Below are 27,991 nucleotides of genomic sequence, written 5' to 3' on the forward strand. Positions count from 1 at the left end.
TGCTGGAAAGCTTGGCAATTTCATGGAGTTGCCATACCAGCCTTAGACTAGATTTCCTGTACTTCCACATCTGGACTGCTTCTTCATGAGAGAGAGAACTTGTTTCAGTCACTGTCCATTTGGGTTTTCTATTCTCTAGAATTTAACTGAACCTTCAGGGACACAGTGAGTTGCTGTCTTTAGAAAAAATGCAACCATAAAACTATCTGCTCTTTGTTTTGCTTTTTTCCCTAAATATTAATAGGAATTCTGTAACTTTCTGAATTACATTTTTATGTATTAGTCTGTTTAGCTTTTCTTTCCCCTTCTTGAGTCAGTTAGGTCATTTGTTTCTTTTGAAAAAGGCATTTAATTAAGATTTTCAATTTTATTTGCACATAATTCTTCAAATTGTTCTCAAAATTGTTATTCTAGTATGTGCTCTTTCATGTTTCTATTTTTTTATGTATTCTCCTTTTTATTAGAGCAGCCAATGGTTTATCTAATATAGTATCATTCTTAACCTGAAAGAACTAGTAGGACTTATTTTTCTTTCTGTAACTTGCCAACATCAAAATCAACTTCTAATTTTATCTTTATTATCCTTATAGTTTCCAAATATTTATTTCATTAATTAAATTTATTTACTTGAATGTTTATTTTATCATCATTTTTTCTAGTTTAGCAATATAAGTGTTTAAGGATATACAATTTTCTCTGAAAAAAAGCACTCTACTCTAGAAATCAAAGCTCTGAACCCATTGAAGAGGGATGGAGAGAACAAAGCAAAATCATTGCTATTATCTTGCTTTCCCCCAGTTCAGTGTGACCCTTTGGGGTATTTTTATAGTCATTATAGCCATTTATTCAATGCAAATTTATTAACTATGCACTAAAAGCCCAGCACTGTTCTAGGTACAAGGAAATAGCAGACCACATTTCTGTCCTCATGAGATTATACTCTGTATACTAGTTAAACCAAGGAGGAGACTTTGGTCTGTCCCTTACTCATCTGGGGGAGGCAGGAACAAAGGAGAATACAGATAGACCTGGAAATAGGGCCGGAGAGTGTCAGAGAAGGAGGCCTTTGGGAAGGTGAAGATGTGAGAGCCAGTGGTCATATTGTAAAAGGACACAACTCCAGCCTCAAAGTCCAGAAAAATCCCTACAACCAGGGGCTTCTCTGTCAGATGAATGGAAGTTAGGGGAGAGGTAAGTGCTACATAGCCTTCTTTGCACCGTCTGATGGCCCAGAATCCAGACTGAGGTGTCTGCGGCATGACAGTGTCCCTCTGAACATTTTCCATACAGACTCCTAAATCCCACCCAGTTCCTTCTCCCACATCTACTTCAAAGTAATGTTTCCCTGAAGTGAAGCCTTCACAGCCCAGGATACAGGGCAAGGCACTAAATCTCCTAGAAGAATTATCAAGGTTTTCCTGAGGGCATCCACGAATCACTTGTCTCCGATCCTCAGACAGAATTAGTTCATAATGAGCTGTTTCTGGATCCAGAGTCACGCTGACTGCAAACAAAAATAAGGATAAGGACATGATTTTTGTAGCAGAGAGCACAGTTTATTTTAAATAATATCAGTCTATGTTCAGATCCAAGCATTGTTTCTTACTAGCTGTCATGAGCTTAGGCAATTCATTCTCTAAGCCTCAGTTTTGTTAAATATAAAGCGGAAATCATCATATCTGTCACCAAGACAGATTACCAATAAGTGGTAGTAATAATAATGATATCATCATCTTCAACATCATCACCATCTTAGTCACTCAGAGAAGCCAAGGGGCAGGACTAACCATAGTTAACATGATTAACTGTCCTCTCCAAAGTCCTTCCTCTCTCTTGGAGGACTTCTAGGAATCATGGAATATTGAAGCATAAATGAGCCCTTCCTCATCTCTACTTAATTACCATTTATACTGAGGATCAGAGAAGGAAAATGATACAACTGCTGTCATAGCTTGTTACTGGAAATCCCAGAATTTTACCCAGGCTTCAGGACATACACCTCAGCTCTTCTTTCTTGTTTCAGATAATATCCTATAGGGATTATACAGAGTCAAGTAAGACAGAAAAAGGTACGATAAACTAAGTTGTGATACTGACCAGCAGTGTAATTTTAAAAATGAAAAGTGGTAGTGGGGTGTTCCAGCAAGAGAGTTAAGAAACTACTGTGTTACTGGGTTAAACACTGATCAGTTGGATTGTTGTAATAAGGGAAATCAAGTATTAGGAAATACACCCTGTGCTGGATGTTCTCCCTTTGCTCCTCCAGATCACTCTCTACCTTCTCCAGCCTGCTCCATGTCCAGGAAGGGTAACCCCTCTGGACACCTCAACAAGGCTCCCTTCCCTCTGACTACTGTTTGGTTAAGCCAATGGGAAGGACTAGAGGAGACCGTAGGGCAAAAAGAAGCAGAATTAGAAGTATTTAGTACCCCCAAGTCCTGCCCCACTGGCTATGATTTGGAGGGTCTGTGTTTGGTCACACTCTCCTTTAGCTACAGCTCCCTCCATCTGCTACTGAAACCCTGGGAAGGTGATGACTTCCTACCTATTCCTAGCCTTGGGTTGCTTCACTGTTTCTTGTTAGCACTAAAATCCTCATCTTTGTAAATATCCCTTTATTAACTCTGTTCAGTGAGTCTTTATGATGAGCCAGACTCACAAAGTTTGGGGCTTCAATTAATATTCCTGGGATGATCCAGGAAAAACCAAGCTGAGAAAATCAAATTTTTACAGGTTAGTAATATCACCTGAAAGATGGTTGATGACTGAGCTCTTTGGAAATCAGTCACAGACCTTGGTAGTGGTTGTTACTGTTATTTGCCATTGATAAATTGAGGGGGAACTGAATATGGGTTCATTATCCTTATCGGAAACCCCTGGGACCAAATGGGTTTTGAAGTTCAGAATATTTTTGATGTTATAAAGGCAAGAAATACAAATGCTCTAATTAGACCCCTGGTAGGGTCTAAGGTGGGCTTCCCTCATAGCTCAGTTGGTAAAGAATCCGCCTGCACTGCAGGAGACTCCGGTTCGGTTCCTGGGTTGGGAAGATCCCCTGGAGAAGGGATAGGCTACCCACTCCAGTATTCTTGGGCTTTCCTGTGGCTCAACTGGTAAAGAATCCTCCTGCAATGCAGGAGACCTTGGTTTGATCCCCAGGTTGGGAAGATCCTGTGGAGAAGGGAAAGGCTACCCACTCCAGTATTCTGGCCTGAAGAATTCCGTGGACTGTATAGTCTACAGGGTCTCCAGAGTTGAACAGGACTGAGTCACCTTCACTTTCACTTTCACTTTTCAGAGTCTAAGGCAGTGCCTTGTAATCTAATGCATCAATATATCTGCAGTAAAACAGAAATTCAAACTAAGCAAGATAAATACATTTAAATTGTCCCATTTCAGTTCAGTTCAGGTTTTGTCATGATGTCACTCAGACACAAAGGTAGCCTTCCATGATTCTGCCTCTTAGTGTTCATCTTTTCAGTTCAGTTCAGTTGCTCAGTTGTGTCCAACTCTTTTCGACCCCATGGACTGCAGCATGCCAGGCCTCCTTGTCCATTACCAACTCCTGGAGTTTACTCAAACTCATGTTCATTGAGTCGGTGATGCTATCCAACTATCTCATCCTCTGTCATCTCCTTCTCCTCCTGCCTTCAATTTTTCCCAGCATCAGGGTCTTTTCCAAGGAGTCAGTTCTTTGCATCAGGTGGCCAAAGTATTGGAGTTTCAGCTTCAGCATCAGTCCTTCCAATGAATATTCAGGACTAATTTCCTTTAGGATAGACTGGTTGGGTCTCCCTGCAGTCCAAGGGACTCTCAAGAATATTTTCCAACACCACAGTTTAAAAGCATCAATTCTTCAGTGCTCAGCTTTCTTTATTGTCGAACTCTCACATCCATAAATGACTACTGGAAAAAACCTAGCTTTGACTAGATGGACCTTTGTTGGCAAAGTAATGTCTCTGCTTTTTAATATGCTGTCTAGGTTGGTCATAACTTTTCTTCCAAGGAGCAAGTGTCTTTCAATTTCATGGCTGCAGTCACCATCTGTGGTGATTTTGGAGCCCCAAAAATAAAGTCTGTCACTATTTCCACTGTTTCCCATCTACTTGCCATGAAGTGATGGGACCAGATGCCATGATCTTAGTTTTCTGAATGTTGAGTTTTAAGCCAACTTTTTCACTCTCATCTTTCACTTTCATCAAGAGGCTCCTTAGTTCTTCGCTTTCTGCCATAAGGATTGTGTTATCTGCATATCTGAGGTTATTGATATTTCTCCCAGCAATCTTGATTCCAGCTTGTGCTTCATCCAGTCCAGCATTTCTCATGATGTACTCTGCATATAAGTTAAATAAACAGGGTGACAATATAGAGCCTTGAAGTACCCCTTTCCCAATTTGGAACCAGTCTGTTGTTCCATGTCCAGTTCTAACTTGTTCTTCTTGACCTGCATACAGATTTCCCAGGAGGCAGGTAACATGGTCTAGTATTCCCATCTCTAATTTTCCACAGTTTGTTGTGACCCACACAAAGTCTTTGGCATAGTCAATAAAGCAGAAGTAGATAGAAGTAGAAGTAGTTTTTCTGGAACTCTCTTGCTTTTTTGATGATCCAGTAGATGTTGGCAATTTGATCTCTTGTTCTTCTGCCTTTGCTAAATCCAGCTTGAATATATGGAAGTTCACAGTTCATGTATTGTTGAAGCCTGGCTTGGAGAATTTTGAGCATTATTTTGCTAATGTGTGAGATGAGTGCAGTTGTGCAATAGTTTGAACATTCTTTGGCATTGCCTTTCTTTGGACTTGGAATGAAAACTGACCTTTTCTGGTCCTGTGGCCACTGCTGAGTTTTCCAAATTTGCTGGCATACTGAGTGCAGCACTTTCACAGTATCATCTTTTAGGATTTGAAATAGGTCCACTGGAATTCCATCACCTCCACTAGCTTTGTTCATAGTGATGCTTCCTAAGGCCCACTTGACTTCGCATTCTAGGATGTCTGGCTCTAGGTGAGTGATCACACCATCTTGATTATCTGGGTCATGAAGATCTTTTTTATATAGTTCTTCTCTGTATTCTTGCCACCTCCTCTTAATATCTTCTGCTTCTGTTAGGTCCATACCATGTCTGTCCTTTATTGTGCCCATCTTTGCATGAAATGTTCCCTTGGTAGTTCTAGTTTTCTTGAAGAGTCTCTAGTCTGTTGTTTTCCCCTATTTGCTTGCATTGATCACTGAGGAAGGCTTTCTTATATCTCCTTGCTATTCTTTGGAACTCTGCATTCAGATGGGTGTATTTTTCCTATTCTCCTTTGCCTTTCGCTTCTCTTCTTTTCACAGCTATTTGTAAGGCCTCCTGAGACAACCATTTTGTCTTTTTGCCTTTCTTTTTTCTTGGTGATGGTCTTGATCACTGCCTCCTGTACAATGTCATGAAACTCCATCCATAGTTCTTCAGGCACTCTGTCTATCAGATCTAGTCCCTTGAATCTATTTGTCATTTCCACTGTATAATCGTTAGGGATTTGATTTAGGTCATAGCTGAATTATCTAGTGGTTTTCCCTACTTTCTTCAATTTAAGTCTGAATTTGGCAATAAGGAGTTCATGATCTGAGCCACAGCCAGCTCCCGGTCTTATTTTTGCTGACTGTATAGAGCTTCTCCATCTTTGGCTGCAAAGAATATAATCAATCTGATTACTATATTCATCCATGTGTAGAGTCTTCTCTTGTATTGTTGGAAGAGGGTATTTGCTATGACCAGTCCATTCTCTTGGCAGAACTCTATTAGCCTTTGCCCTGCTTCATTCTGTACTCCAAGGCCAAATTTGCCTGTTACTCCAGGTATTTCTTGACTTCCTACTCCTGCATTCCAATCCCCCATAATGAAAAGGACATCTTTTTTGGATTTTAGTTCTAGAAGGTCTTGTAGGTCTTCATAAAACCATTCAACTTCAGTTTCTTCAGCATTACTGGTAGGGGCATAGATTTGTATTACTGTGATATGGAATGGTTTGCCTTGGAAACAGAGATCATTCTGTCATTTTTGACATGGCATCCAAGTACTGCATTTCAGACTCTGTCATTAACTATGATGGCTACTCCATTTCTTCTAAGGGATTCTTGCCCACAGTAGTATATATAAGGGTCATCTGAGTTAAATTCACCCATTCCAGTCCATTTTAGTTTGCTGATTCCTAAAATGTCAATGTTCACTCTTGCTATCTCCTGTTTGACCACTTCCAATTTGCCTTGATTCATGGACCTAACATTCCAGGTTCCTATGCCATATTGCTCTTTACAGCATCGGACTTTACTTCCATCACCAGTCATATCCACAGCTGGGTGTTGTTTTTGCTTTGACTCCATCTCTTCATTCTTTCTGGAGTTTTTTCTCCACTGATCTCCAGTAGCATATTGGGCACCTACCGACCTGGGGAGTTCATCTTTCAGTGTCCTACCTTTTTGCCTTTTCATACTGTCCATGAGGTTCTCAAGGCAAGAATACTAAAGTGGTTTGCCATTCTCTTCTCCAGTGGACCACGTTTTGTCAGAACTCTCCACCATGACCCATCCATCTTGGGTGGCCCTAGATGACATGACTCATAGTTTCATTACCCTCATTAGTATTCATACTCTTATGGAATTCCTTCCCTTTGATTGTGGACAGGACCTGTGAATTGTTTCTGACCAGTAGACTATGGCAATAATGATGAGATGTGACTATATTTCACTCTATAAGCCTCTCTCTTTCTGGCAGACTTGCTCTAGGGACTCTCTCTGTCTCTCTCTAGCTTACTTTGAAGAAATAATTGGCCGAGGTGGGAGGCTCAAGTGCAAGCAGCTGAAGGGTGGCTTCTAGAATCCAAGGCAGCCTCCAGCCAGCAGTCAGCAACAAGCCAGGGCCCTAAGTGCCAAACCCAAAAGAAATAAATTCTGCCAACAACCTGAGTGAGCTTATAAGAGGATTCTTTCCCAGTCTAGCTTCCAGATAAGAACACAGCCAGGCCAACACCTTAGCTGCAGCCTTGTGAGACCCTAAGCAAAGGACCCAACTGGGTCTGCACAGATAATCAGTATCCCATGTCCCTGTCTAAACACTGGGGAAAACTAACAAGGGAGAGTGACAGCTACACTAAAGATACCTGAATAACCTCTCTGGCTGTGAGCCTGCTGGGGACAGGTGATGAACTTCGTTACCACTTAAGGTCCCCTCTATCTGTAGCATTTAGGGCTTCCTCACATACCTTGATGTCTCCTTAACATTTTCTTTACATCAAAGTAAAGCTCAGAAACATTGCACACAGTATGAAGGTCCAAAGAGAGGGCCTCTGGTTGTTCTAGCTTCACAGCCCAACTCCTAGAATAAGCAGAAACCAAGACTTCTTCAGTGTAAATTCCATTTAGCTCTGTATACCCATACCTCTTTCCCTCCTGAAGTCATATAGGACTCACCTGCTCAAAGTATCTTTCACATCCTATGAAGAAACAAAGACAAAAGATAAGTGTGGGAACATCAATATTTCATGGGACTTGGCATGTGAGGCTGTTCTCTCTAAATACTCCTTCCAAAGAAGTAAAAAGACTAATCCTGGCCTTAGATATTGATGAATACCTAGAGACGATGATTTCCATCCTGGCCCCATAGGATAGTCAGCATATCAGGATGTTTATCTGTTACCTTCCTTGTTGAGCTCTGTGGGGAGTGGCAGTGTCTGCAATCACGTCTCTCTGTGATGTGGAAGAAGACCAGGACCTTTGTCCCATGCTCCCTCTGGAAAGACTTGCTTTCAGTGACCTCATTTCCTTCAGAGTGAGCCCATATTAGAGACATTTATTGCAAAGGTCCAAAGTGGTGAACCCAGGCTTAAGCCCTGAGACTGGGCTACTATGGTGGTAGCAGCAGGTATCACATGGTGATGGGGCATCAAACTATATTCTCATCCTTACAGTGTGACCCCTAGTTGTGTTAGTAGGAACAGGAAAAAACAGCTACAGTCATAGTTTAGTTTATTGTAATGGGCTGGATCCAAAAGAGCTCTGGAGGGCTCTACAAGCAAATCAAGGAAAAAGTTATCACTCATTTTGACTGCCCCACTTTGTCACCCATCAGTCATCTGAAAGGGTATTTCAGAAGACACTTTCACAGTCAGAGTTTTGTAAACATGGTACAGAAACAAATGGTAGCCAAAGTTGTCCCATGGTTCCATTTAGCCAAGGAATCCACCATAGCCATATTATTCCTAATTCACCTAAAGCCACTCTATAGACTGGGGGGGGGCCACCTTGCAAACATTGATGTGTATCTAAAAGGAACATTAAACTTAAATTCCCTACACTAATGTGCCATTTTTGAGTGAAACAGGCAAGCCTCACCAAGCTTCCCATGGTTCCTCACCATTCTCCTGCTGAAAGATCAAGAACAAATACCTTCCCTCCTTTCTCCAAGTGCATGGTCTTACCTGAAGCAATTTCTGGGCTGAGCCCTGACATTTATTCTCTAGTTCCAGGATGTGGCTCTGGAGTTCATGGTTCTTCTGTTCAAGATTGGCCTCATTGTCCCTCAGTCTCCTCAGAGTTTGCTCTTTTTCTTTCTCCAGTTTCCATAGATAAGACTTCTCTTCCTCATGAAGGAACCTCTGGAGAGTCTTAAAGTCAGACTGGATTTTTTGTTTCTGAAACTCTATCTTCTCCTTCAGTCAGGAAAAGTGGAAACAAACCAAATGCCCATTGATGGATGAACTGATATGCAATATATAGATACAGTGGAATACTATTCAGTCTTAAAAAGGAATGGCATTCTGATACATGCTACAATATGGATGAATCTTAAAGACATTATGCTAAGTGAAGTAAACCAGAAAAAGCAAATATTTTATTATTCCAGTTATATGAGGTACCTAAAATTGTCAAGTTCATAGAGACAGAAAGTAGAATAGTGGTTACCAGGAGTTGGGAGGAAGAAGGAATGGAACTGTACACATACAAATAGTTAAACAGTACATTTTGTTATGTATATTTTAACACATACACACACAAAAGTAAGTTTGCTCAGCTACCATAAGATTATTTTCCCATGACTCATTCAAGTTGGAAAACTGTCCCATTGTAGAGTCATGCCTGGAAGGCAGATATTCAGATGTGGGAGAGGTTATCACAATTCTCTAGAGTCACCTATTTCCTTATTCAACCAACATTCAAAAGAGATGGGCAGGAGTGATAACTAATTTAATCATGGGACTAGAACCAAGGTCAAAAATTTTATCAGTTAAAAGGATAAAAATGAGTTTTTATTTGAGATGTAAGAAGGTAGCTCTGAGTCTGAAAGGATTTCTTGAAACAAAAGCTTATAGTGAACATCACCAAGGCCGGACTTTAAGGCACCCAAGCTGACAGGAGAGTCCATTATTCTCAGCAGCGGGAGGTCTGGGTAGCAGACTTTTGTCATAGTTAACTATGAAATAGTCATCCAGCAACCCGGCTCCATGTACTCAACCTTATGTGTAAGAGCGACAGAAACCACATGATACAGCTTGTCAGACTCAGCTTTCATTTGGTGAGAGAATTGCAATCTCCATGGATGATTTCTCAATTCATACAGTGTTTCGATGGCTGTGATGTTGTGGTTGAAGGGTCATTGATGGGGTTTCCATGTATATATTAGTTGTAATCAAGATCCTCCCCACTGTCTAAGATCCCAGAAAGGAGAGAGGTAAGTGTCCTCTGAGAGCTTAAGTTTAACAACCATACCTAAAAGATTGGAGCAGAGAGGTTGGAAGGTTGGAAGAGACCTCTGAAAGAGGCAAAATGTCTCATTGGCCTGTGGGATTTGTCTGCAAGTTGATGAATTACATAAATATTCTGTAAAGAAATGCATCTCTGATCAGGGGGAGGCTGGTCAGCCATGAAAATAGTCTTATAGACCTGAGAGTCTTTAGTAATAAGTGTATAGGTTCTTGGAGCACTTGGATCTTACAATCCAAGTAGATTTCCTTCATCAGCTTCATGAGCTTCAGTAATATGAATCTCAACCTGGAGTGATTGTGTTTTCTTAGCAGTCACAAAGGTTGATTTCTGAACTTGTAAGGCTGAGAGCCACAACCTGTACTGCGGTACATGTGCCCTGTACTGCAGTACGTATGCCACAGCAATAAGGTTAATAAGGCCTTCAAATCAGGAAGGTACTTGGAGATATTAAGAACCGAAACTCAGTGACGAATGACTCTAGGTAAACGGGCATACCAGTTCTGCTTCTCCTGACTGAGGTTTCAGAATCCTAGCCAACTACTACTGAAAGGTTGAAGGGGTTGGAGATAAATTCTCATAGATTTTAGACAACGAGGGGCATAAAAACAGTAGTCTCTTGTTTGGATTTTGTCTGTTTGGTCTGGTTTAGTGACAGTAAGCTTTCACTATGCTCTGCCCCATCACCCCCTATATCTAAGCTCTAGGATGGAAAATAGCCTGAGATGAATAAGCCCAATCTCTTACATTCCACTTGGTTATTTGCTCTGCCGTGAACACCTTCAGGTTCATACATTCCTCTTCCAGTTGCCTCAGTTTTGTCACAGCTTGCTGGAGCTTTTCCTGAAGGAAAAATTGAATGAATAAAGTCTATTCAGCAATTCATTAGCCACCTAAGGGGCAGCCCAGCCCTCCAAGACTATTAGAATAAAACTGAATATGCATTGAGTCCTCACACTTTGCCAGGAAGCATGCTAAGGACTGTGTTTTGCTGTTGTTGTTCAGTCGCTAAGTCGTGTCCCACTTTTTGCGACCCCGTGGACTGTAGGCTGCCAGGCTCCTCTGGAAATCCAAGGGATTTCCCAGGTGATATTACTGGAGTTGGTTACCATTTCCCAAAGATCGAACTGCATCTCCTGCATTGGCAGGTGGATTCTTTACCACTGAGCCATCAGGGAAGCCCAAGGGTTGTATATACAGTAACATATTTGATTCCCCTGGCAACCCTGAGCAGTTAGTAGGATTTTTAACATCATTTCTGTGCTGCAGAAACAGGCTTAGAATGGGGATAAATAACTTGCCCAAAGTGCTGTAACTGGTGGGTGGTTGGACCGTGATCACAGTTCATCTGCTGACCCAGAGTCTGAGTTATACCACCACCACTAACAGTCTTGCCAGGGAAATGCTGCACATAAAACAAGATAAAAATCACCTAAAAATATTTTATTTAATAATGTACTGACCCAAACAGAACCAATGCCAGAGTGTTTGGCATACAGGGAACTTTGTATGTATTATGGTGAGTCAAGAAGGAAAGATTAGGCTGCCAGCCAAAGTTATTAGAAACAGTTAATGGAGGAGGGCGGGTCTGAGGCCTTTTGAAAAATGGTATCATGAAACCATTTTCAAGTGACTTAGTATCCATATCAAGCTTTTAGGTTATTTTTCAAAACAGTGTCTCACATTTTCATGGAAAGAAAGTTTAAGCTAAATCAAATTGCTAGCTGTGATCAATACTAAAAGAATCGGCTCCTGTCCTAAACCCAGTAAGTATACTCATTAATTCTTACATGCTGTCAAGAAAGGGCTCTGCAGAACTTGTTAGCAAGTCAGTATTGCAGTTGCTATGTGCCAAATGCTATTCTAAGCTTTACATGTATTATGTCCTTAAGCCTTATAACAAACTCCTGAGCATGTATATTGGGGAGGAAGGGAACTACTCTTATCCCCATTCACAGTTAGGGAAACCAGGGCATGAAGACATTAAATAACTTGCTCAAAGCCACCCATCTAATAAGTAGCTGAACTAAGATTTCAAACTAAGTAGTCTAACTCTCTAGGCTTAGAATCATCACCCCATGGTGCTTCTTTTACTACTTGGTGGGGAAATAATTCCAATGGGAATATCCCCATTATAGCAATTAACTGCTCCATGGAGTTTAAGGAAGAGCTGCCATGTGCTGCGGAGAAGGCAATGGCAACCCACTCCAGTACTTTTGCCTGGCAAATCCTATGGACGGAGGAGCCTGGTAGGCTGCAGTCCATGGGGTCGCCAAGAGTTGGACACGACTGAGCAACTTCACTTTCAGTTTTCACTTTCATGCATTGGAGAAGGAAATGGCAACCCACTCCAGTGTTCTTGCCTGGAGAATCCCAGGGACGGCAGAGCCTGGTGGGCTGCAGTCCATGGGGTCGCACATAGTCAGACACGACTGAAGTGACTTAGCAGCAGCAGCAGCCATGTGCTAAGTGGTGGTCAGTATTGGCATACACTGATGGAGGACTCAGAGCCTTAATAGATCACCTCCAATTCAGGGAAGGGGGGGGACAAAGAGCTCACACTGGGGACAACAATTTTCTCAAATCTAGGCAGGACAGAGAAGGAATAGGCAGCAAGGCTATGCCCACTAGGTTCCATGATTGCAAAGGTCAGTCTTCCTTTACATGATTTTTTAAAAAATGGCTTTGTCTTTTTATTGGAATATAATTGCTTTACAATGTTGTCAGTTTCTGCTGTACAAAATCATGAATCAGCGATTTGTGTATATATATATCCCCTCCTTCTTGAGCATCCCTCCCACTGCCGCCTCCCCCTGCCCCGCCACCCCCCATTCCACCTGTCTAGGTTGTCATCATAGAGCACAGAGCTGAGCTTCCTGTGCTATACAGCACCTTCTTGCTAGCTTTCTGTTTTACACATTAGTACTGTATTTTGAGTGAGTATATGCTTTGAGTGAGAAACTCACGAGTTACTAGAAACCTCACTCTCTGCTTTATCCTTGATGACCAGTCACTTCCAAATTCTTCCACTCACACTCTTTCCTGAATCTGGCTTAGAACTGATCTCTTCCCACTTCTCACAGGAATAATCTGAATTTTACTGCTTAGTATTCCTTTCATTGTATCAGTACCAGAATGTTCTTTTGATTGTTAGCCTGATCCTTCACTCTGTAGATGAAAATCCCCCCATGGCCAGGACTACTCTGGGCTAGGATGCAAACCTGATTTTCATTCCCATAACATCACTTGCCTCCCCTGCATACCCCTGGCCTAGTCACAGCAAGTCAGGTATGCTCCCATGGCTGTGCCTTTGCACATGTGGTCCCCTCTGTCTGGAATGTCCTCTCCCTTCTCCATACTTCTATTAATATATTTGGTTAATTTTTATGTATTCTTAAACAGTGATTCTTGGGAAGATTCCTTAGTTACTACTCCGTACCCCTTAGTGCTCTGCCCCATCATCCAAATCAGGGGACTCCAGGCAGCCTTTTTGCTGATTTGTCTTTCCTATTAGACTGTAAGACATCTAAAAGGTGGTGTGTCTTTGACCCCTGTGTTTTCAGACCCTTTCCCGTGGTCTTGCACATTGTTGTCATTGTTGTTTCTCAAATTACACACACGGTATGAAGCAATAAAACATGCAGGTGTGCACTGAAGCACATGGCATTCTAAAGCAGGGAGGAGTTCATCAGAGCTAGAAAGGATAGGGACAAAAGTGACCTTTGGGACTTGATTTAGTGAGGACCCATCATTCTACTTTTCAGATGAATGACAGGATATAGGATTTCAAGATCCTAATCTTGGGTTTCAGGCCAAATAATCTCAGGTCTCAGGGGGCAATATGAGGCCAAGTACTCGCCGAAGCCCTGTGGGCCACCACTCACCTTGTAGCCTTGGCATGCTTCTTCCACCAGAGCTGTGGCATGCCCTTTGTGCTGTGCTCCACGATCACAAAGCCAGCAGATGAGCTGGCCCTCGTCTTCACAGAACAGGTGGAGCTTCTCTCCATGTTCCTTACATGACATTTCCTGGTCCATCTCCTTGATGACTTCGATGAGATTTCCCAGCTGCTTGTTGGGTCGGAGGCTCGCCATGGTAAATGGTGCTCGACACTGGGGACAGGAGAATGTCTTCAGCCCTGGTGTCATCCGGTTGAGGTTCTCAAAGAAGCTCACTATGCACACGTGGCAGTAGCTGTGTCCACAGCTGATGCTCACTGCGTTAGTCATCAGGTGCAGGCAGATGGAGCAGGTGGCTTCCTCCCTCATCTTCTTTGAGGCCATGGCTTTTCCTGTAAAGCTCCAATACTGAATCTAGACCCAGAGATGAAGTAATCAGAATTTTCCCACAGTGATGGAACTTTACCTCTCCTGAGTCTCTGTGAAATACACTGGTTGCCACTAGTTTCAACAGGTCATGGAGTCTTCTCTAGAGAGAGAAGAAATAGGTTGGAATTTAGACGCATTGAATGTAGCTGTGTTGTGGAATATGATCGTGACTATTACATGTGGCCACTGTAATTACAATTAAATAGAATTTAAAATTCTGTTTCTCGCACCTCTTAGCCATATTTAAATTGCTTAATAGCTGCAGGTGATTGGTAGCTATATGAAAGCCCATATGAAAGCCCAGAGAACATTCCATCATTGTGAAAAGTTTGCACTGAGAGAGGGAGAGAAACCAGGCTGACTTCCTCAACCAAAGCTGTAGCAAGAGAGAGAACTCAGTGAGGGACTGTTTAAGTCTTTCCCCCTCTAATGAACATCAAGAATAATTAGTACCAGAATTGTTTCTTTGTAACTGGTAGTAACACTTAGGTAAAGGGGTGGTCTATTAAGGATTTGACTGAGATGATCAAATTTGACTCTAATTAAACCCTCACTCCTACCCCACAAAGAACAAAAGACACCATAATAAAGTCCCTAGTGGAAACCTAACTGGATGATAATGAAAGTAAAAAAGACAACCAGAAGAACAAGTAAAGAAATCAAGTTCTTTTTCCCCCTCCCAGACCTGAGTAAAAGAGGATTGGAAAGAGAGCTGGGAAAAGAAGGGGAGTAGAACTCCTTGACAGCTAGGGAGGTGACTGTCTCTTCTCCAGGCAGGACTTGTCTCTCAGGAGCTCAGAGTGACTGGAACACAGGGAGTTTGCAGAATCCAGGATAGGGGAAGGTGAGAAGCAGATAGGAAGGCAGGGCCTCGCAACCGTGAACGCTTAACCCCTAGGGACCTGACAACCAATAGACAAAGGAGTCGACCCTCTCACGCACAGCTTAGACTGCTTTGGGAACCTGGCCCAGTTCCCTGCTTCCCCATTCCTGGGAGTTTGTCAGGGAGGGCAGCAGAGGATGAAGAAGTTGAGTGGCCTTTCCTTTGAACTGACAGGGCCAGAATCAAAAGCAAGGATTCAACTAAAATTACTGGATAGGCTATGTCCCTCTAATAACCAGGACCAGTCTCTTGGATCCAAAGAGAATTTCTTCTGGAGATTTCTGTTCTTTGGCAGGTTATCTTCCCCAAGCGATACACTAGGCTCCTCTCTGCCACTGGTGCTGTGTTCCCAGGGGAGAAGGACCTCCCCTCCTCTGAGGCCCCAGGGTGCCTGTCCTGGACCTTCACTCACCTCACATTCTGTATCTTCAGAGATTCAACATGGAGTCTGTGGAAAAAGTAAGCAGACCGGGTGTGAAAGCCATGAAGCAAAGACCTGGCTATTTTCAGAGATCCAGCAACTGTTATCAGGAAACAACATCCCCCTGCCTCTCCCTTACCGCCGCCCATCAACCAACACACACACACACACACACACACACACACGCGCGCGCGCGCAGCCTGTCACACACCCAGTCTCCCCCATCCCCTCCTCCAACACACGTCTCCTATCCCTCCGTGGAGAAAACATGAGAAAACATTGGTCTGACCTTTTCCAGTCCCTTCTCCACACAGCAGACAGTCACATATTGGCGGCTAGTTCCCTCCGTAGCTGCTGGTTCCGAGGTCTGGGTGAGGAAGTTAACTACAAACAAAAGTGAAACTACTTCAGAAGGCGGGGCCCTGTAAGATCCAGGGAGGAAACTGGTGAAATGGCCCGTATCTTTGGCACTCAGCTTGTACCGAAAGGGAGGGGAGATGGTAGGAAAAATATTTTTCTTTTACAGCAATAAAAAGAAGGAACAACCTAATAATTTTGTTTTGATAACCCAAGTGATGTGAAATTTCAACCCAAATATGTATAAAAATTGGCTTCTGGTGACAACTTACCAGGGTCTATTTCTCTCTTTTTCTTTTCTTTGCACCCTCCTCAGCACCAGAGTTCTCAGAGCTCTTTCAGTTTCCAGGAGGTGAGATGGGTTTACCTCTAGTTCATCTTTATCACCCTTTGGGATCTCAGTTTTATTGGTGGTAGTGGAGGTGTCTTCTTTTAGACATATCACCTTTGCAGGATCTGGGCTTTGATTTTAGACTATCTTTATTTTCTAATGTAAACAGTTTAAGCTATAAATTTCCTTCTAGGCACTGTTTAGTTGCCTCTCACAAAGTTATATATGCCTTATTTTCATTATTCTATAGTTCAAATATAATTTTTATTATGATTTTTACATGGTAGATTAATTTAGAAGTATGTTGCTTAATTTCCACAAATTGGGGGCTTATGTGATCTTGGTTCCCTGACCAGGGTTGGAACCCAGGCCCTGGCAGTGAAAGCACTAGAATCCTAACTGCTGGACTGCCAGAGAATCCCCAAGACAACATATGCTATCTGATTTAAATTCCTCTAACTTTATTGACTTGTATAGTGACCCAGAATATGTCTATCATTATGACTATAACCATATGTACTTGAAAAGAATGTGAATGCAGATATTCAGTATAATTCAGTATAATGTTCTTTAAATACCAGTTTGTTCAAGGTGATAGATAGGGTTTTTCAGTCTTCTGTGACTTTTTAGATATTTTATCTAGTTTTTATATCACTAATGAAAGAAAGATATTAAAATCTCCAACTGGGATTAAAGAATTGCTTATTTTTTCCCTTTATTTCTTTCCATTTTTGCATCATGTATTTTGAAGGCTTGTCAGTAAGCTCATACATATTTATGATTATGTTTTCTTGATGAAAAAAGGACCCTTTTATCAATACAGAATGGTACTCTTTATCTCTGGAAATGCTCTCTGTCTTAAACTCTATTTTTTATTAATATAGACACTCCAATCTTTTTATGCTTACTGTTTGCATAAGTGTGAAGTGTTAATCATTCAGTCGTCAGTCGTGTCCTACTCTTTGAGAACCTGTGGACTGTAGCCCATCAGGCTCCTCTGTCCATGGAATTCTCCAGGCAAGAATACTGGAGTGGGCAGCCATTCCCTTCTCCAGGGAATCTTTCCGACCCAAGGATTGAACCCTGGTCTCTGCATTGCAGGCAGATTCTTTACCATCTGAGCCACCGGCGATGCCCTTACTGCTTGCATAGTACCTATTTTTCTATACATTTATTTAAGACTTATTTGTGTTTTTGTATTTCAGGTGTTTTTCTTCTAGCTAACATATGTTCAGTTCTGGCATTTTTTTAATCCATTCTAATAATCTTTGCCTTTTAATTGGAGTATTTAAACAATTAACATTTAATATTAACCTTTATTCTTCTTCCCTTACTATACTGGCTAGGGCCTTCCAATAGTGAATATAAACTGAAATAGTTGGCATCCTAGTTTTATTTCTAATCTGGGGGGAAGGATAGAGGTGGAAAAAACTTTTGATAATTTGTCATTTCATATATTTATTGTTATTACTGTTTTCTTTTACATTTAAAAATATCATTATGGGGGGAGGCGGGGTGCGGGGCTGGCTCCTCCGTGTGCAGTTGTGTGGGGCGGCCTCGGGCAGCCCCGGAGCGGCTGACCCTCTGCCTTCAGGGACCGGAGTTGCGAGGCGGCTGCCATGGCGGGGTCGGAGAGCCAGCTCAAGAAAATGGTGTCCAAGTACAAATACAGAGACATAACTGTACGTGAAACTGTTAACGTTATTAGTTTATACAAAGATCTCAAACCTGTATTGGATTCATATGTTTTTAATGACGGCAGTTCCAGGTAACTAATGAACCTTACTGGAACAATTCCTGTGCCTTATAGAGGTAATACATACAATATTCCAATCTGCCTGTGGCTGCTGGACACATATCCGTATAATCCCCCTATACGTTTCGTTAAGCCTACTAGCTCAATGACTATTAAAACAGCAAAGCATGTGGATGCTAATGGGAAGATATGTCTTCCTTATCTACATGAATGGAAGCACCCACAGTCAGACTTGTTGGGGCTTATTCAAGTCATGATTGTGGTGTTTGGAGATGAACCTCCGGTCTTCTCTCATCCTACTGTTTCAGCATCCTATCCACCATACCAGGCAACAGGGCCACCAAATACTTCCTACATGCCAGGCATGCCAAGTGGGATTTCTGCATACCCATCCGGGTACCCTCCCAATCCCAGTGGTTACACAGGCTGTCCTTACCCACCTGGTGGTCAGTATCCTGCCACAACAAGTTCCCAGTACCCTTCCCAGCCTCTTGGTGACCACTGTTGGTCCCAGTAGGGATGGCACAATCAGCGAGGACACTATCCGAGCCTCTCTCATCTCAGCGGTCAGCGACAAACTGAGATGGCGGATGAAGGAGGAAATCGGTTGTGCCCAGGCGGAACTCAGTGCCTTGAAACGAACAGAGGAAGACCTGAAAAAAGGTCACCAGAAACCCGAACAGATGGTTAACCGTTTAGATGAAGAAGTAGCTGAGGTTGATAAAAACATAGAACTTTTGAGAAAGAAGGATGAAGAACTCAGTTCTGCTCTGGAGAAAATGGAAAATCAGTCTGAAAACAATGATATTGATGAAGTTATCATTCCCACAGCCCCACTATACAAACAGATCCTAAATCTGTATGCAGAGGAAAATGCTATTGAAGACACTATTTTTTACCTGGGAGAAGCCTTGAGGCAGGGAGTAATAGACTTAGATGTCTTCCTAAAGCATGTACGTCTTCTGTCCCGTAAACAGTTCCAGCTGAGGGCTGCTGCTGCTGCTGCTGCTGCTGCTGCTGCGACACTTCAGTTGTGTCCGACTCTGTGCGACCCCATAGACGGCAGCCCACCAGGCTCTCCTGTCCCTGGGATTCTCCAGGCAAGAACCCTGGAGTGGGTTGCCATTTCCTTCTCCAGTGCATGAAAGTGAAAAGTGAAAGTGAAGTTGCTAAGTCTTGCCCGACTCTTAGCGACCCCATGGACTGCAGCCTACCAGGCTCCTCTGTCCATGGATTTTCCAGGCAAGAGTACTGGAGTGGGGTGCCATTGCCTTCTCCGCCAGCTGAGGGCACTAATGCAGAAAGCAAGAAGGACTGCCGGTCTCAGTGACTTCTACTGACTTCTCTGATACCAGATGGAGACTGAACTCTTCTAAAGTATTCTTTTCTTCTTTTCCTTTCTCTTATATCAGTAGGTGCCCAAAATAAGTTATTGCAGCTTATCATTCAAGTGTAAAATATTTTGAATCAATAATATATTTTCTGTTTTCTTTTGGTAAAGACTGGCTTTTATTAATGCACTTTCTATCCTCTGTAAACTCTTGTTGTGCTGAATGTTGGGACTGACTATGCTAAATAAAATTTGTTGCATTAAAAAAAATATCATTACATTTTGCATGTATTAATAGGATAAGAATAGTTTCCAGGAAAATATCACACAACATCTGTCAATTTTGCTTCTATTTTTCTTTCACATTTTATATAAGCTACATAAGTAAGACATTATTTAAAGTAGACATTGGTTCAATTCCTGGGTCAGGAAGATCTCCTGGAAAAGGACATGCCAACCGACTCCAGTATTCTTGCCTGGAGAATCCCATGGACAGAGGAGCCTGGTGGGCTACGGTCCATGGTATTACAAAGAGTCGGACACAACTGAAGTGACTTAGCACACACACCCATTAATATTTCACCAGTCTTCTTAGTGCCTTACCTGTTTATATGTTCACCAGTAGATGGCACTCTCACATTTATGTCCCCATGGCTTTGCCTTTATGAAAGCATAACTACTTCTTTGACATTACATTTAAAAAAATGTAAATTTAATCTGGCTCTTATAAATGATTTTAAATGATTCATACTAACAATGACAGTTAAATCTTGTCATTTAAAATGTAAGCATTTATTTACATTACTTTGCCAACAAAGGTTTGTCTAGTCAAGGCTATGGTTTTTCCTGTGGTCATGTATGGATGTGAGAGTTGGACTGTGAAGAAGGCTGAGTGCTGAAGAATTGATGCTTTTGAACTATGGTGTTGGAGAAGACTCTTGAGAGTCCCTTGGACTGCAAGGAGATCCAACCAGTCCATTCTGAAGGAGATCAGCCCTGGGATTTCTTTGGAAGGAATGATGCTAAAGCTGAACCTCCAGTACTTTGGCCACCTCATGCGAAGAGTTGACTCATTGGAAAAGACTCTGATGCTGGAAGGGATTAGGGGCAGGAGGAGAAGGGGACGACAGAGGATGAGATGGCTGGATGGCATCACTGACTCGATGGACGTGAGTCTGGGTGAACTCCGGGAGTTGTTGATGGACAGGGAAGCCTGGCGTGCTGCGATTCATGGGGTCGCAAAGAGTCAGACACGACTGAGCGACTAATCTGATCTGATCTGATCTGATTAACATAATGAGCATTTATTGAACAGCTTTTTTAGTACTCTTGCCTGGAAAATCCCATGGATGGAGGAGTGTGGTAGGCTACAGTCCATGGGATCGCAAGGAGTCAGACACGACTGAGCGACTTCACTTTCATTTTCTTTTTTATGGCAGACACTAGCCTGGATCCTAGGAATAATATCAACTAAAAAAAAATTTATTTCCTTTAAAAATTTCCAGAAAGTTAAAATATTTTTTAAAATTAATTATGTTCTAAATGTTATACAAGGTAAGAAAAAGTATTGAGGCTGAGGAAGAAAAACAAAGAAGCAAAAACTCCTGGCAGAACTTGAATACTTCTGCAGAGGTGATAACCTCTGAGCTATGTTCTGAAGAAGTGAAAGTTCACCAAGAGAAGGGAGTTCAGGATTACAGAATGACTCTTGTAGAAAGATCAGGGTCATTAAAAATATTCCTTATTATGTAAATACAGTGAAGTTCCAGGACTGAGAGCATGGGCTTCATGAGGAGGGTTGGTTTCAAAGAAATCCAGGCATCTAGCAGAACTCATATCTGCTTCCTCCCCTCTCCTGTGCACATTTCCCTTATGCAGTGATTATATAGCTGGAAAAATTCAATACCTGCATTGATCCAGAGTACTAGGGGAAGGTGAAGAATGAACCTGTTTGTTTGTTTTTTCTGAGCTAGGCTCTTCCTCTTTTTCACCCAATCCCCTCCCCTTGAAGGGGTCCAGACAGCCTAAGTCCAGATCCCAAGGACCTCTTAACTGCAGACAGAACCTGATTCCTTCCAGAGATGAACTAAAACCCTTCACTAACTCTTAGCCACAGTCAAACTCAATCTCAGCTTCCCTTCCTGTAAGTCTCCACCCCTAGGAAAACCCATCTACATTCTAACACCTTTCAGGGTCACGGAGGTGCCTAAAACAGTACGAGAGATAAAGGACAGAGATAAAGAGTGGTTTCATAAGGACATGGGACCAGAGACGGGCTCACTGCTGGATGTCTGGAGCTGATATTAGACTCTATGGCTCATGGATATTAGTTAGTTATTGCTGCAAAACGAATTGCTAGCAACTTAGTGGCTTGAAACAATGCATATTTATTCTTATCCAGTGTCTGTAGGTGAGTTCAGGCATGGCTTAGCTGGGTTCTCTGCTTCAGGGTCTCACCTGGCTACAGTTCAGGTGTTGGAGGAACCTAAAATCTCATCAGAAGTGTAATGAGGGAGATATATACTTCCAAGCTCCCTTGAATTGTTGGCAAAAATCCAGTTCCTTGTAGATGAAGAATTGAAGGTTTAAATTTCTTTGTGGAGGCTGCCTCAGCTCCAATAGTCTCTTAGTTTCTGCCTTTGTAGGGGTTTCCTAATATAACCACCTGCTTCCACTAAGCCAACAAAAGAGAAAGAGAGCAAACATGTTACAAGATGAAGGACAATATAGCATATAACATACTACACTCATGGAAATGACATCCCATCACCTGTGCCATATTCTGTTGGTTGGAAGCAAATCCCAGGTCACTCACACTCACACTCAAGAGCACGAACACAGGCAGGAACACGAGGAGACAGGGATCACCGAGGTCATCTTAGAATCCAACACATGATGAAATAGGCTGCAGATCAATCTTTGACTGATGACATTCAGGGCTATGGGCCTTAGAAAGATAGAGTCCTGAGGGGGCAAGCGGCAAACACAGACTAAGGCTGATGACTGGGACCTCAGTCAAGCTGCCCACAGAATCAGAGACCAGATTTGAGATAATCAGAATACTGTCACAGGGCAGGGAACTTGGAATGCTAGGGCAAGACCTGGAGTGGTTCTGGAACATGAACCTTAAAATGCAGATGAAGGCAACACAAAAGATTCTAGACAGCTTAAGCTTAGCCCTGAGGGAGACACAGGAGGGAAGAGAGAGACTGAGAAGGAGACATAAATAAAAACATTGTCTTTTGGTTTGCACACCAAAATTTCAAAATTTAAGATTATAGACCTAAAAGAGAGAGTCAGACTCAACAAATGGAACATGAATTTACTTTAAGAAAAAATAATTTCAAAGTCAGACAACGATAACTATGTTTGGACTGCTTAAGGAAATAAATGAAAGATTAACTTTTAATTAAGATCACCAGGAAATTATGAAACTGAAATAAATAGAAATTAAATAAGAAAGGTTGACTATTTTTAAAATTTAGAAATTCTAGGAAAACTATGGGCATTGAAAAAAGAAACTTTATTGCTAAATAAATTTTTGACTAACTATTATTCTTGCAACAAATTATAGATGAAATACAGTGGAAGAGTATAAAAGCATTTCTTTCTACAGAAAGGAGCCTGGTGGGAAAAAAATCCATGAGCTCACAAACAATCAGACATAACTGAGCGACTGACAAAGTAGCAAAGGGCCAGCATGGGAACTGGTATCATCTGGAAGCCTGATATAAATGCTAAACGTCAGGCCCACCCCAGACTCACTGAGGTATTTAACAGTTTAATAAGTTCCCTGTGTAATTCATATGCATGTTAAATTTAAGAAGTGCTATTTTAGGACAGTGGAAGAAAATTTTGAGAGATTTGTTCAGAACACAGAACAGAAAGACAAAGAAAACCATACATATTGAACACATATATGTGTGTACATGTACATACATACAGACAAATGAGTGCACATGTATATTCACACACACATACACACACACACACACAATTCTATATGCATCGACTATAACTGTTGCTTTTTTTTGTAGTCATCTTTTTGTTTAGTGTTACAGGTTTCTTTTAGCATCTCACTAGTTACCCAAACCAGATAACCAAAGTTAACAGTCTGGTCTGGCTCATAGAATCTCATACAAAAATACTCAGAGAGTTTTCTTGAGTAAATAAATTAGAAATTGGATAAATAAAAAATTTAGAAAAAGTGAATCTCTTTCTATGTGTTCTACATTTGCTTTACTCATTTAAAATTGCATGACATTGTTCAAAAGCTTCCAGGTCAAATGATACAGATGCAACTCATTCTTTTAAGCTGTTGCTTAATTTTCTATGATAAGGCTGCATCACAGTGTATTCTGTTAGTCCCACTGATATGCATTTAGGCTATTTCCAGTTTGTCCTTCCATCTTTTCTTCTGCTGCTGCTGCTGCTGCTAAGTCACTTCAGTTGTGTCCGACTCTGTGCAACCCCATAGAGGGCAGCCCACCAGGCTCCCCCATCCCCGGGATTCTCCAGGCAAGAATGCTAAAGTAGGTTGCCATTTCCTTCTCCAGTGCATGAAAGTGAAAAGTGAAAGTGAAGTCGCTCAGTCATGTCTGACTCTTAGCAACCCCATGGACTGCAGCCCACCAGGCTCCTCGGTCCATGGGATTTTCCAGGCAAGAGTACTGGAGTGGGGTGCCATTGCCTTCTCCTTTTTTCTTCTAGTTGGATTTTTACTGAAATCTGTCTATTAATTCACAGAGGATTAATATATTTATGATATTAAGTTCTCCCACCCAATCATCCCTGGCTCAGATGGTAAAAGAATCTGCCTACAATGTGGGAGACCCGGGTTCGATCCCTGGGTAGGGAAGATCCCCTGGAGAAGGAGATGGCAATCCACTTCAGTACTCTTGCCTGGAAAATCCCATGGACGGAGAAGCCTGGTAGGCTACAGTCCGTGGGGTCACAAAGAGTTGGACACGACTGAGTGACTTCACTTTCACTTTCACCCAATCATATAGTATATAGTGCCATTTAGCCAGATCTTGTTTTATGTCTTTTAGTACAATTTTATTGTTTTCTTCCTTTGAATCATACTGTCCTTGTTCAAATAATTCCTTAAAAATTTGGAGTTTTTGTTACTAGGGAATATTAAAAGTCTCTTTCAATTTCTATTCTTGGCTAGTTATTTCTGCTGCTGCTGCTGCTACAGAGAAGGCAATGGCAACCCACTCCAGTACTCTTGCCTGGAAAATCCCATGGATGGAGGAGCCTGGTAGGCTGCAGTCCACGGGGTCGAAAGCAATTGATTTTTTTTTTTAATGTTTGTCATGTTTCCAGTTAGTTGACCAAATTTCCTTCATGCCAGTGTACTTTAATCCCCAGTGATGTTGAACAATTCTAATTCACCACACCGCGTCTCTATGACCTTGTTCTTCCTGGAAGTTCCTTCCTCTATATTATTACTGGCTCTTTCACACCACTCATGAGGACCAGACTGCCTCCTCTAGGAGGCCTTCCTCTGACACCCTTGTGTTGACAGAGGTCCTTATTTGTTGTCTCCTAGTGCTTTGTGCACACTTTTTTTTAAATAATTTTATTTATTTATTTTTATTTTGGGCTGTGCTGGGTCTTCGGTGCTACTTAGGTTTTTCTCTGGTTGTAGAGAGTGGGGGCTACTCTCTGGTTGTGGTGTGCAGGCTTACTGTGGTGGGCTCCCTTGTTGTGGTGCGTGGGCTCTAGAGCAAGAGGGCTCCACTGTTTCAGCATATGGGCTTCGGTGGTTGTGGTTTCCCAGCCCTAGAACACAGGCTCAGTAGTGGTGCTCAGGCTTATTTGTTCCACTGCCTGTAGGATCTTCTCTGGTCAGGGATCAAACCTGTGTCTCCTGCATTCCCTAAGTCACCAGGGAAGCCCTTTGTGCACGCGTGTATTGGTTTTTATTACTTTTCATCCTTGTTGTCTGTCTTTGTGTGTAGTCTGATTCTGGATGCCAAACTCTGTGGAGTCATGGGTCAGGTCTTAAACAAAATGATATTCTTGGAAGCTAGCATCCTGTCTGGAACATATAAATTCTCAAAAAACAGTGTGGAATTGAATTTCTCTGACTAGAAACAGTCGGTAAGTCGGTAATGCCAGGCCAAAGAGACTTAACTTTTTAAGATTCTGATATTTTCCACTACACTACTCTTGATATTTATAAATAAGTTGTAGATACTTTTTATGGTGCTCACTGAGCTGATTTACACTTTGTTATGTAAAAACCAAGATGGGGACTAAGGAGTTTGAACCAGTTACAGAAGACTTGATTTTTAATGGCAAATGTGACTCAAGAATTCATCTGTTCAGTGAATTAATGTTTATTAAACATATACTATAGGCCAGATATTGTGCCAAGAGCTGTGGATACACGAGTTCTCAAAATACACAAGATTCCTCCAGGGAGCTTGCAAAATCCAACTATAGGATTAAATTTAAACAAAATATGTAACTTGAAAAATCTATTTTGAATCTTACTATGGCATTGGACAATGTTGAACACTCTTTCCTTACCATGTTTAGTCCTTTTTTGGTGGATCCAGTCTCAGATACTTTTTCCACAAGGGCTGCTACCAGGTCACGCTTTTCAATTGCAGGAAAGAAGGTACTGTTGTTTTACTTCTTCATGCTACTTACCCACTTTTGAAAAGTAGACTGTGGTAGGCTGAGTAATGGCATCTGAAGATTTTCTTATCCTAATCCCTGGAAACTGTGAATATGTTAACTTGTGTGGTAAAGGGGACTCTGCATGTGTGATTAAGGATTTTGAGACCTGAAGATAATCTGGTATTTTTCAAGTGAGCCCAATATAATTATCAATACAAGTTTCCTTATAAAGAGGGAGGTAGGAGGTCAGAGGTAGAAAGATTTGAAGATGTTATGCTGCTGCCTTTAAGGATGGAGGAAGCAGCCATGAGCCAAGGAAGCCAGGTGACATGAAAAGACAAAAAAGTTAAAAAAAAAAAAAATTCTCCCCTAAAGCCTCCAAGGAGAATGTGGCCCTGATGACATCTTGAGTTTTGGCCCAGTGAAACCCACTTTGCACTTCTGACCTCTAGAACTGTAAGAATAAATCTGTGTTGTGTAATTAATAAGTCACTAATGCTAATGCTAAGTCGCTTCAGTCGTGTCTGACTCTGTGCGACCCCATAGACGGCAGCCCACCAGGCTCCCCATCCCTGGGATTCTCCAGGCAAGAACACTGGAGTGGGTTGCCATTTCCTTCTCCAAATGCATGAAAGTGAAAAGTGAAAGTGAAGTCGCTCAGTCGTGTCCAACCCTCAGCAACCCCATAGACTGCAGCCTTCCAAGCTCCTCCGTCCGTGGGATTTTCCAGGCAAGAGTACTGGAGTGGGGTGCCATTGCCTTCTCCAAATAAGTCACTGAGTTTGTGGTAATTGATTACAGCAACAATAGAACACCGATACAGAAGAACCAAGTAGCTAAGCTAAGGTGCTAGCTCCAGTTGGCTCCTTGGGGGAGTATGGAGAAATTAACTGGCACAAGTAAACTCAATAAGGCAGTCTGAAGCTAATAAAGGCAGAAACGGCAAGACTTCACCACATTTTATAAGGGCTGAGAGTCTAACTGGAAATACCCAGTAGCAACTACAGTCCAAAATTTAAGAATCTCAAATAAAACACAAGTGCAGGGACTTGCCTGGTGGTCCAGTTGTTAAGACTCCGTGCTTCCAATGTAAGGGGCACAGGTTTGGCCCCTGGTTGGGGAAGTAAGATCTCACATGCCTTGTGGCCAATAAATAAATAAAAACCCAAGTACAAGTACCAGGAGTCAAGCAGAGACTGGATTAGAAAGAGGACAGATAAGAAGCAGGAAGGATGGATGCGGGTAACTTTGTAGAGAGATGTCAGAGTAGCCAAAGTTCACATTTATTAAGCTGTGGACACCAAATACTTAAGGAAAACCTAGCTGATTTGTGTGCATGTGTGCTCAGTTGTGTTTGACTCTTTGCAACTCTGTGGATTGTAGCCTGCCAGTCTCCTCTGTTTAGAGTTCTTCAGGCAATAATACTGGAGTGGGTTGCCATTTCCTTCTCCAGGGGATCTGCCCGACTGAGGGATCGAACCCGTGTCTCCTGAATTGGTAGTTGGATTATTTTCCACTGAGCCACCTGGGAAGCCCCTAGGTGATTTAAGAGAACCCTTTAATGGAGAATAGCTCATTTATTGAGGGCCTACTGTGTGCATGCCTGCATGCTAAGTCACTTCATTCATGTCCACTCTGTGCGACTCTATGGACTGTAGCCCTCCAGGCTTGTCCGTCCATGGGGATTCTCCAGGCAAAAATACTGGAGTGAGTTGCCATGTGAGGACCTACTACTGGTTAGCATATGTTGTTAATTTTATTTGCCCAGTAACCCCATGAATTGAACATTATAACCCTTGCTTTACTGAGATTGTTGTTGTTTAGTCACTAAGTCATGTCTGACTCTTGGTGACCCCTTGGATTGTAGCCTGCCAGGCTCCTCTGTCCATAGGATTTCCCAGGCAAGACTACTGGAGTGGGTTGCCATTTCCTTCTCCAGGGGATTTTCCCAACCCAGGGATCAAACCCAAGTCTCATGCATTGGCAAGCGGATTCTTTGCCACTGAACCACCAGGGAAGATTTTACTAAAGCAGAAACCAATACAGAAAAGTTAAATGACTTGTCCAAGGCCACAGAAAACACTAGGAAGTGAAGAAGGGGTTAACCTCACCTCTCCAGTTCCAGGAGCCGTGCTCTTTCTTCCATGCCATGCTGCCTTCCTTTCAGGAAAAAAGGCTTGTTGACTTTGTCGGCTGTCTGAAGAGTTCAAAGCA

The 27,991-nt window shown here is 42.1% G+C and overlaps 2 protein-coding genes across 3 annotated transcripts; one reads left to right on the forward strand and one right to left on the reverse strand.

Annotated features, from left to right (window-relative positions):
* Positions 1-556: 556 nt before the first annotated feature.
* Positions 557-27,908, reverse strand: TRIM38 (tripartite motif containing 38). Of its 2 annotated transcripts, XM_061399304.1 has the most exons (9): positions 27,889-27,908; positions 15,660-15,754; positions 15,362-15,397; positions 13,623-14,166; positions 10,486-10,581; positions 8,457-8,687; positions 7,450-7,472; positions 7,242-7,354; positions 557-1,504 (listed from the first exon to the last, which is right to left on the reverse strand). In XM_061399304.1, exons 4-9 carry the CDS (start codon positions 14,019-14,021, stop codon positions 984-986), a joined length of 1,383 nt encoding a protein of 460 aa, XP_061255288.1. In that variant the 5' UTR covers positions 14,022-14,166; positions 15,362-15,397; positions 15,660-15,754; positions 27,889-27,908; the 3' UTR covers positions 557-983. The 2 variants fall into 2 exon arrangements, with proteins under 2 accessions (XP_061255288.1, XP_061255287.1); XM_061399303.1 differs by lacking the exon at positions 27,889-27,908 and having other exon boundaries at positions 13,623-14,051; positions 15,660-15,807.
* On the forward strand, positions 17,615-21,445 carry LOC133236011 (tumor susceptibility gene 101 protein-like). The gene is made up of 2 exons (XM_061397755.1): positions 17,615-18,821; positions 21,293-21,445. The coding sequence occupies exons 1-2, from the start codon at positions 18,087-18,089 to the stop codon at positions 21,443-21,445; spliced, it is 888 nt and encodes a 295-aa protein (XP_061253739.1). The 5' UTR covers positions 17,615-18,086.
* Positions 27,909-27,991: the final 83 nt, after the last annotated feature.

The sequence above is a fragment of the Bos javanicus genome, chromosome 23 (assembly GCF_032452875.1).
Source record: "Bos javanicus breed banteng chromosome 23, ARS-OSU_banteng_1.0, whole genome shotgun sequence".
In the NCBI taxonomy this organism is placed as follows: domain Eukaryota; kingdom Metazoa; phylum Chordata; class Mammalia; order Artiodactyla; family Bovidae; genus Bos; species Bos javanicus.